The sequence below is a fragment of the Microtus pennsylvanicus genome, chromosome 4 (assembly GCF_037038515.1).
Source record: "Microtus pennsylvanicus isolate mMicPen1 chromosome 4, mMicPen1.hap1, whole genome shotgun sequence".
In the NCBI taxonomy this organism is placed as follows: domain Eukaryota; kingdom Metazoa; phylum Chordata; class Mammalia; order Rodentia; family Cricetidae; genus Microtus; species Microtus pennsylvanicus.
The window spans coordinates 100,096,836-100,106,087 of record NC_134582.1 but is presented as its reverse complement, the minus strand read 5'-3'; the positions used below and the strand labels follow the sequence as shown (position 1 = coordinate 100,106,087).

Genomic DNA, 9,252 nt, shown 5'->3' with positions numbered 1-9,252 from the left:
GTTTGGCTGCAGAATAAAACCATCCTTAAAAACAAAAATATTTCAATAAAATATTGTATTTTTACACTTTATCCCTTTTATAACTATTATCTCTCATAACTCTGGAAACTTTATCAAAACAGAAAAACATCTGACATTAAAATAACCTTCCCTATCTACTTCAAAGTAAAAAATGGTGCCCTGCCTCTTTTCAAGATATAAGAAATTTAGATGATAAACGAGGAAACTATTTACAGATTTCACAGATATTTTGTACAACAATCTGTAATGTTTTATTAGAATCAGCTATCAAAGACATTGCACCTTCCAAGTCTGTGACTGGATTTTATGATGTTCAACAGCTTTATTACGGTAATGCTTGACAATATTTAAGAGTGAACTCAATTACTTCACATGTTTGCCAGTACATTATTCACAATTCTTAAATATTTTAAATCAACCGACCTAGAAGTACACCAGGCTTACTCTCAACTCTTCTGAGGGGACAGGAAGACCGAAAGACACCTAGGCTTTGAGTCCAATGTCTAACCCACAACAACTACATCATCACTGGTGAACTCATAGGTAGGCACTTCCAGGTTGAGCGGTGCAGGGCCCCTCCTGATCCTGCCAGAGGCATCATAGTGTGACCCATGGCAGGGGCAATAATAGCCACCAAAATCCCCTGCGTTTGCAATGGGTACACAACCAAGATGAGTGCAGACACCTATCAGAATAACCCACTCGGGTTTCTTTACTCGCTCTAAATCGTGCTGCGGATCTCTCAACTGGGCCACGTCAACTGCAGCTTCCTGGGCAATCTCCTTCTGGGTTCTATGGCGCACAAACAGAGGTTTGCCTCTCCATTTGAAAGCCATGTTCTTTCCTTCCGGGATGTCAGACAACTTGATCTCGATCTTCGACATGGCCAGTACATCAGCAGAAGCGCTCATGCTGGAAACGAACTGGGTGACCACATTCTTGGCAGCGTACGCAACCCCCACAGTAGTGGTTGCAGTTACCAGGTAAGAGAAGCCTTTCCTAGCCTCGCTGCTCTCTTTAGAAGATTTTGTGCTATCTAGAACTTCAGCGCGACGGTAGTCAGAGAAGTCGGGCACCTTGATATCCGTATGGGAATAACGAACAGAAGCAGGAGCTGCAAGACAAACAGGTGAAAACTACAATTAAAAGAATGTCCTGGAAGACATACACATCAGCAAAGACTTTGAGTTATAGTAGCAAACAGCAAAAGAAACAGGTATTTCTAGTTTGCTTTTTTTTAAACAGGTATTTCTAGTTTGCTTTTTTTTTTAATCAATTACTTAGACAGACTATCCATCTACATTATTTCTCATCCTCTCTAGATGATCTCTGGATCTCTAGTGGGTCCCAAAACCCACTTAGTCCACCTAACAATTGCTGTGTGGTCATCTCAAGGCAGATGCCTAGCTGGTACCTCTGCTATGTGCTCTCTGGAAGAATTGCTATAGTTCTTAACACATTAATGACACAACCATAACCCTCCTGTGACTTGATATACTTTAGTTGTAGAAAACTTAAGGATTGCTATTTTCGATTCCAAGGCATAAAATTCAAGTAAAACCACTTATGGTCAGAGAACAACATCCTTATTAGCACAGGCAACACTCAATGGAATCTATAAGTAACTGGGGAAAAGGGGGCGAATTTTCATATATTCCTCCCTTATAGACAACAGCATCTATATAAAAAAAACTATATTTTTCATACTGTGGAGCCTTTGAATGGAACATTTTTCCTGTAGGTCATAAAATGGGCCAATGTTTGTGAGAAATGAACACACATCTATGCACACTTGGAAAGCAGCAGCAGCATTGTCCTCTCTCTCAGGCCATTTGTAAATCTCTGAGAAAAAGAATGAGCTCATTGGCAGGATTCTTTAAGTATGCTTAGAAATTAAATTCCCTCACAAAATAATATTATAATAAAAACTTGTTTTATAAATATTCTTCATTTTCAGAAAAATGCAACCTAACACAAGCCACTGTGACAGTGCTACTACCTGGGCCTTTGAGGTTCTCATCTTAAAATACTTCTTTCAACACCCAAATATCAGTATTTTACCCACTTTTCACATGACTTCAAGGTAACTACAGAAGTCACAAACCTGAACAGGAATGAAGCCTATCAAAATTACTTTTCTGACAACCCAACCCTTCTGGAGAGGGAACTAAGACATGAGTAGTGGCAGCCTGAGAGTCACAATTAGGACTTTACAGAATCGCTTGACATTATATTATGCATTATTCTACCTAATACCAATGGGATGGTATAAACTGGTATTTGTAATTAAGAATTACTTCCCCATCACAACGCCTGAGATTACATTAAAAAATGTTTACCTAAAATAGAAAGGAGGCAAGTTCACAGTTCTAAATTCAAGAGTACCCACAACCACCAACCATTGACAATACAAGGTAATTAAGAACACTACATAGAATGAATGACTCATTCTCATTTGAGTTATGGTGACAAAAGAAATCTAGCTATAATATAGTTATCATTCTCTGTATAGCAAGTTATACTTCATTGTGTCACATCATCAACCAAGGACCCTTTAGGAAACTGCCATGTTACAAAAGTCATTCTCTATGTAATTTGCACAAGGTGTATTAAGCATGGATTCTTAATTTAATTTTAACCTTAAGCATTATCGCTATCAATTATGGAAATATCACTTTGAAAAGAAATAAAAGGAAATCTAAGGCATGCAAACATTTTGCAGTTGTAGAGCTAATGTAGCTAGACATCCGCAAGGAAGGGATGCTACCATGATGCAAGCTTATTCCTCTGTGCAGCTTCCAACCAAAACCCACCAATTTTTGTCACTACCTATCCATAAGTGGCTTTTTCCATAAGCCACCTGGATGGATCTGTCTTTATCAAGACAGGGTTTCTCTGTAGCTATGGAACCAGTCCTGGAACTCTCTCAGTAGACCACCTGGCCTCAAACCCAGAGATCTGCCTGCCTCAGCCTGAGCGCTGGGATTAAAGGTGTGAGCTAGCACACCCCAGCCCCTGGATGGATTTTAATGTACAATTAAGCTACAAGGTAAAGTGTGCTTCCAGAAAAAGGTTTTGGCTGTTTGAAACTGTCTGCTTTGGAGTTGGTGGGCTTTTTTGTTTGTTTGTTTGTTTTTACAATAATCTTTACAAGAAACCTTTGAGCTATCTGACAAACCTGAGAGATGCTTTTCATTTTGCCACTTCTCCTCCTTATTTCTCACCTCCCCATTCCCCAGCCCAAACAGACCTGGAATAACACTTCTGTCCTAAACAGATTCTCAAAGACCCACTAGTGTTCCCTCATATTTACTCAGAAAAAAAAAAAGATCGTGTGTTAGTTTATAGGAAATCTGACACGGGGAGACAAAAATTAAGGAGCCATTCTAGCCTCTTAAAATGAAGGTCAGAAGTCTCAACAATAGAAGGGAAAGTGCTAACATGTCATAATGATGTCACATATCAGTAAACACAACACTGGTTTTTGTTGTTTTTCGAGACAGGGCTTCTCTGTAGCTTTGGAGCCTGTCCTGGAACTAGCTCTTGTAGTCTGACCTGAAACTAAGGTTAAAAGCTAAAACAGAGATATGCAGAAAACAGCGCCAGTCAAGCTAGGCATGGTGGCTCATGCTCATAGTCCCAGGCCTTGGAAGGCAGAGGCAGGAAGGTCAGGCGTCTGAGACTAGTCTAGGTTACACAGTAGGACCCTGCCTCAAAAGGAAAAAAAAAAATAGCGAGAAAAAGAGGGGTAGAGTGGGTGGATGAACGCCAGGTAAAAAACTGCCCAAGTGGACAATTTGATTAGCACACAGAAAGACCATAAACTCAACACTCAGTGATGCCAAGTAGGTAACACAGGAAGGACTGAGATGAAGCAATCAACTAAGAGAGCAGAAGCCTGAGCCCCCCGCAGCTTCTCACAATGTGGGAGACACCAGAAATCATTCCAAATTTTTAAATCACAAGGGCATGTGAAGAGAAACATCAGACCAAGCATTGACATTAGGCAAACTTGGAAGACACCACATTGCGTAGAATCCCCGCTATATGGGTCACTCCCCCTCTGGGGGTCTGTTTTCTGTAAGAGTAGCATCTACATCTACCGTATCTGCCTCTTCACAACTAAGTGGGGCTGTGAAAGCCCCAGCTAGAGGACCCAGATACCTGATACACTGCTGACCCTTTACAGTGGAACTGACCTCGGGGTTATGTCTTCCTTTCTTACTTTTGTGGGAGTGGGGATGGGGTCGCTGGGGAGGGAGTTAAGATGCTGAAAGACAGATGTACCAGTGAGTTGTCTGTACCAGGCAGTTGTCTCGAGTGAGTCAACGTGTTCTTTGCAACTTCTATTCTGCATACTTATCGTCTAAACCGTACCAATGATTTTACATTTTACACAGAATTCTCTCACTTAAGCCTCACGACACCAAAATTGTTATAACCACGAATCCACTTCAACCATAAGGAAAAACGTTTGAAAATTTGCCCAAGGTCAAACTCCCATAAGCAACTTAGCGGGACAGTGGGAGGCTAGTCTTGAAGTTAACCAAGGAAGTCAAGTGTAGCCTGAATGCAGACAGACTCCTGAGGCCTCGGGGGTGGGGAGTGGGGAGAAGTCTCTGCTGGAGCAGCATCTCAGCGGCACTCCGTCCTGGGGAGGCGCTCGGCCGCCAAGGTCGCTGAGACCAGAACAGCATCCTCCCAACCCCGCCGACGAGCCACATCCCACAACACCGCCCTCCCCTACCTCCCTGAAACCGGATCGGGGCACCCTGAACCCGGCTCACCGTTGAGGAACACCGTGGCGACCAAAGGCCGGGTCGCGGCCTGGCCACTCAGCGACTCTCGGGACAGGAAGGGTCGCTTCACGTCCAGCACAGGTGGCTCCGGGGTGGCGGGCACCGCGGCTTGCAGCAGGGGCCGCAGCGCGCCCGCCACCCCGCGGGACGTGGCCGACAGGACGGGCGCGAATGGGCCCGAGCGGGCAGCGACCGACAACATGGCGACAGCGGCTCCAAACACCTAGCCGGTCACAGGGACGACCTTCCGCTCGAACGCAGGCGCGAAGAGGCGAGGACGGCGCAGGGCTTGTGACGTCCGCGCGCCGCCGGAAAGGGAGTCAGCGAATCGGGAGGGTCGCCGCTTTGGAGGCGTGGCTACGGGTGCCAGTTGGGGGCGGGGCAGGAAAAGGCGGGGCCTGACGCCGGCTCTCTTTCGGTGTCTGGGTGTCTGGTTTGGTCCTGGTGCCCAAAGACAGCTCAAATCAGGAAGAATGTCTGGAGGTCGTGACGCGATCCCTGGCCTTGGTTTAGGGCAAAAATTTAATCAGGGACGATCTAGGCATGAGAAAAAGTTATTACAGAATTAAAGAACAGGCTATTACTACTTCCTAACGTTTATCCACCTAGAATAAATACTAACCATCTTTTTTTTCTATAACATTTTTTTATCACCTGACAACAAAAAGGCCAGAAACCTGCGTGCAAAGTTTGACAACGACAGTGGCTTACGATTATTCATTATGTACTATGCTTTAGATTTGGTGGTTTGCTGCTTTGCTCATTATGGTCTCTTTAATAACAATGCAATAGTGCTATCTGCATTTTGCTACCGAAGGACCTTTTGGTGTTTAGACCCTTTGCTCAAGCATGGATTGCCAGCAAGCAGTGGGTTGTCATAGTGCCCTGAACCAGTTCTCCGAACTGGTTTCTGAACCAATGGGTTTCCCTAGTGATATTTTAGGCGGTACAAAGGGGGAACTCGCAATCACTTTCACATAGTGAGAAAACTACTGCCTTTTAACTTTTCTCTCAGTTCTGGTTTCACCAATAGCAAAGTCTCAGTTTGCTGCTAATAAACAACCCTTCTTACATTTAATAATCTCCAATTTTTGAAGTAGAATAAACCTTATTAAGTTCACACAGGCAATTGAGTTTAGAGATATTATTCATTGTCACAGGATGCAGTGCTCCATACAGGTTTTCTACTCTATACCGTAGTAAGATACTTTGTTTCTTCATTTCAGGTTTTAAAAACAAGTTACATATAAAATATGAAATTAAGCTCTGAATTTGGCATGATCGTGATATGATGCTTGTATAATTCACTACATGGATGCTGGAACCTTGGCAGGGTTCCAAACCTTGGTGCTGCAGTTTCCTCATAAAGTGGAGGTGGAAATGTGAGTTCCCCACTTTGTAAAGTCGCTGGGAAGACAGAATGCCCTAAGTTGTCCAGAGTCCATCTGATGAGTCCTGACAGTGTGCTCATTTTTGTTCCTCTCTAGGACTGCAGGACACCAACCATTTTCTCATATGGCTCCATCTGTAGAGTCCAGACACTGCATTGTACTCTCAAGATAGTGCTACTTCCTGGGGAGCCATCTGACATCTGCAACACCATCAGAGCAACTACCATGATAGTTTGATTGCTTTGGGTGAAATGGTTCAATTTATGGCAGCCTGATGAGAGTGATAAGAGTAAATAGAGACTGAATGAAGAAATGGATGAATGAGCATTCTGGGAGCCCTACAATTTCCTGGTAGAATGACTGATATAGGAATAGTTACCTCCAGACTCTCTGTGTTCAACCTCAGTTATATCTATCACTCACACGAACTGTGCCTGGGGCAAACTCTATGTGTGTTTCAGTCTTTCCTCTATAAAATAGAAATAATACCATACATTCCAATGAGTTATTGCGATGATTAATGGACTGTACGAATTAATGGTCCTCGCGTCATGAGAGAACTGAAGACTCAGAGAAGTGAAAGCAAAGCAGGTTTGTTTACAACCATGCGAGGCCATGCGTCAGCCGTGAGTGGTAGGCAAACCATTTGAGAGCAGAGGACAGTGATATAAACCCTGAACACATGATCCTTCAGGGAGGGGACCATTTTATTGCCATCTAGATCTTATCTTTCCTTCTGTTGTTTACATTTCTCTTTTTTTCAGCCACAAACCATGTTCAGGTGCATCTCTACATTTTAAACATCCTGCTTCTTTCAAAACTTATCAGATGCATTATTATTGCAGGCAAGCTTGGTCTTGAGTTGGGGCAGGGTAGCTTAGCATACTTTGGGTGGGGGGAAAGAATAGCTAAGAATTGTCTAAACATGCATTAGCAGAGCTTTAGTTTTCATTTCTAACTGGATATAAGGTACAGCTTGAGGCACCTTTGGAAATGTAACATCATAGGTTATTTCTAACATGAACTAAAAGAAGCTGGACCTAGTAGTGGTGTATACTGGTAATGTCGGCACTTAGGAAGCTGAGGCAGGTATGTTGAGAGCTCAAGACCAGCCTGAACAATAGAGTGAAACATATCTTAATAAACAAACAAACAAAAATAAATAACAAATACATAAGCAAGCAAGCTTGGTTCGGACAGGGACCTGCCATCACAGCACTTGGCAGACTGAGGCAGGAGGATCAGAAATTCAAGGCCAGTCTGACAACTTAGTGGGATCTCATCTCAAATGAAAGATAAGAAGAGGACCCATTGGCTTTTAAGTGAAAGTGCTGTCAGTATCCATGCCTTAACCTACTGCTTCCTTGAAGGTTAAAGATCCCAACAACCTGATTCAGACTCCCTTTGTGAGATGTGTGGCCCGGAAATGCAGAGTTTTAAATTTCTCATTAAAAATGACATTCAGAGTGAGGGCGGGGAGTGTAAAGAGTGGCCGAGCACACGTACGCCTGGGCTCCTGGCTTCAGTCCCTGGGGTGGGGGCAGAGATCGCTGTGAGAACTGAAAGAACTAATGCAGATGAAATGCTTAGAAAAAGAGCTTGATAAATGTTTGTTGAAAAATAAAACCAGAATGAAGTTGAGAGAGGGAGAGAAAGAAGAGAAGCAAGAGGAAGGGAGGAAAGGTTAAGTTGATATATATATAATAAATGTAATGAAACTAGACCTGAGGAAATGGCTCAGCAGTTAAGAGGCCTTACTGCTCTCACAGAGGATGAGTGTTGAGTTCCCAGTATTTAACATCGTGGCATATGAACACATGGTAACTCTAGTCTCGGGGAAGCTCATACCATATTCTGGTCTCCTCAGGCACATGTGTACATATACATGATGGCTTTTAATCTTTAAAAATGTATCAAACTTTCAAAGAATAAGAAATCATAAATAAACATCTGTCATTAATTTTGTAAAGTATGAGAAAAAAACCAGGCATAGGTCTGGGAACAAAACTCCTTGCCCAGCGTCTCAGTAACCGAGACGTCTGTAAGGCATAGTATGCACATGAACAAGGCAAGAAGCCAGAACTAAAGCTTTAAAAAACAAAACAAAACAAAAAACCCAAAAGCAAAAAAAAAAACCCTACAGATGGTTTGTTTAAATCAGATGTCAACATTCAAAGACTAGAGAACTATTCTCTCCCCTCTCAGTTCCATGGAGACACCTGTTGGGCTGGCATTCATAGTGCTACAAACCTCAGAATTATTGGTCAGTATTTACAAATTAACACACAGATCAACAGGCCTCTCTCCCCAAGGGGCTTACCTCCCAGCCTCTGGGAACAAAGTAATATGCTACCTTCCACAGAAAAAGACATTTCGCAGAAGTGGTTAAGATCTCGAGCCAAGGAGATTACCCTTATTGCCAGGTGGACCTACGTCATCACAGTTCTCAGAAGAGGGAAGCTGGAGGCCAGAGAGAGATGCTCGGCTGCTCTACACATGCTCAGAGGAAAGGCAGGCCTTTGGGCTGAGGAACACTGGTAGCTGTTAAGATAGGAATACAGAAACCTTGGAACCAGATTCTCTTTTAGATCACAAGGTCAGACTTCTGACCTTTGGAATTGTAAAACAATCTATGTGTGTTGTTTAAAAACACTATGACTATTATAGCAGCAATATAAAACCACACACGGGAGACCTGGCCATGTTAGACACGGGTCCTCACACAAAAGAACAATTGCGGGTGTCCTCATCCAGGGAAGATCCTTGCTTGCTATTGAGTCCTTTCCTATCCTGTCACTTCATTTAGTTATATCCTACCTTGCTGACTGAGGCTTCTGAGCATGGGGCTTTGGGTTGACACAATTCTACAAGAAAGCTGGACCCACTGTCAAAAGTAGCAGGAAGCAGAGACACCAGCTACCCTGGCTCCAAGGCTGTGAACTCTATTCTGAAAGGCTTTCACCTGGGGAAATGAGTACTGATGGATGGGGAGGAAGGGACGTGAGCGCTGAGAGACTTTGCTAGGATTCTCCAGGGGTATC

General features: G+C 43.3%; 1 protein-coding gene and 1 long non-coding RNA gene across 2 annotated transcripts; one reads left to right on the top strand and one right to left on the bottom strand.

The window, feature by feature from the left end:
* Positions 1 to 229: 229 nt before the first annotated feature.
* Positions 230 to 5,100, bottom strand: Uqcrfs1 (ubiquinol-cytochrome c reductase, Rieske iron-sulfur polypeptide 1). Its single transcript, XM_075969972.1, has 2 exons — positions 4,809 to 5,100; positions 230 to 1,135 (listed from the first exon to the last, which is right to left on the bottom strand). The coding sequence occupies exons 1-2, from the start codon at positions 5,020 to 5,022 to the stop codon at positions 525 to 527; spliced, it is 825 nt and encodes a 274-aa protein (XP_075826087.1). The 5' UTR covers positions 5,023 to 5,100; the 3' UTR covers positions 230 to 524.
* A 187-nt stretch (positions 5,101 to 5,287) lies between these two features.
* On the top strand, positions 5,288 to 6,704 carry LOC142848802 (uncharacterized). Its single transcript, XR_012910479.1, has 3 exons — positions 5,288 to 5,303; positions 6,047 to 6,202; positions 6,308 to 6,704. It is a non-coding gene; the product is annotated as an uncharacterized LOC142848802 (long non-coding RNA).
* The last annotated feature ends 2,548 nt before the right edge of the window (positions 6,705 to 9,252 follow it).

Coding starts and splice junctions, on each gene's coding strand:
- Uqcrfs1 (XM_075969972.1), bottom strand. CDS start 5,022: ATGTTGTCGGTCGCTGCCCGCTCGGGCCCATTCGCGCCCGTCCTGTCG. Junction 1,136..4,808: donor CGCCACGGTGTTCCTCAACG/GTGAGCCGGGTT, acceptor TTTGTCTTGCAG/CTCCTGCTTCTGTTCGTTAT.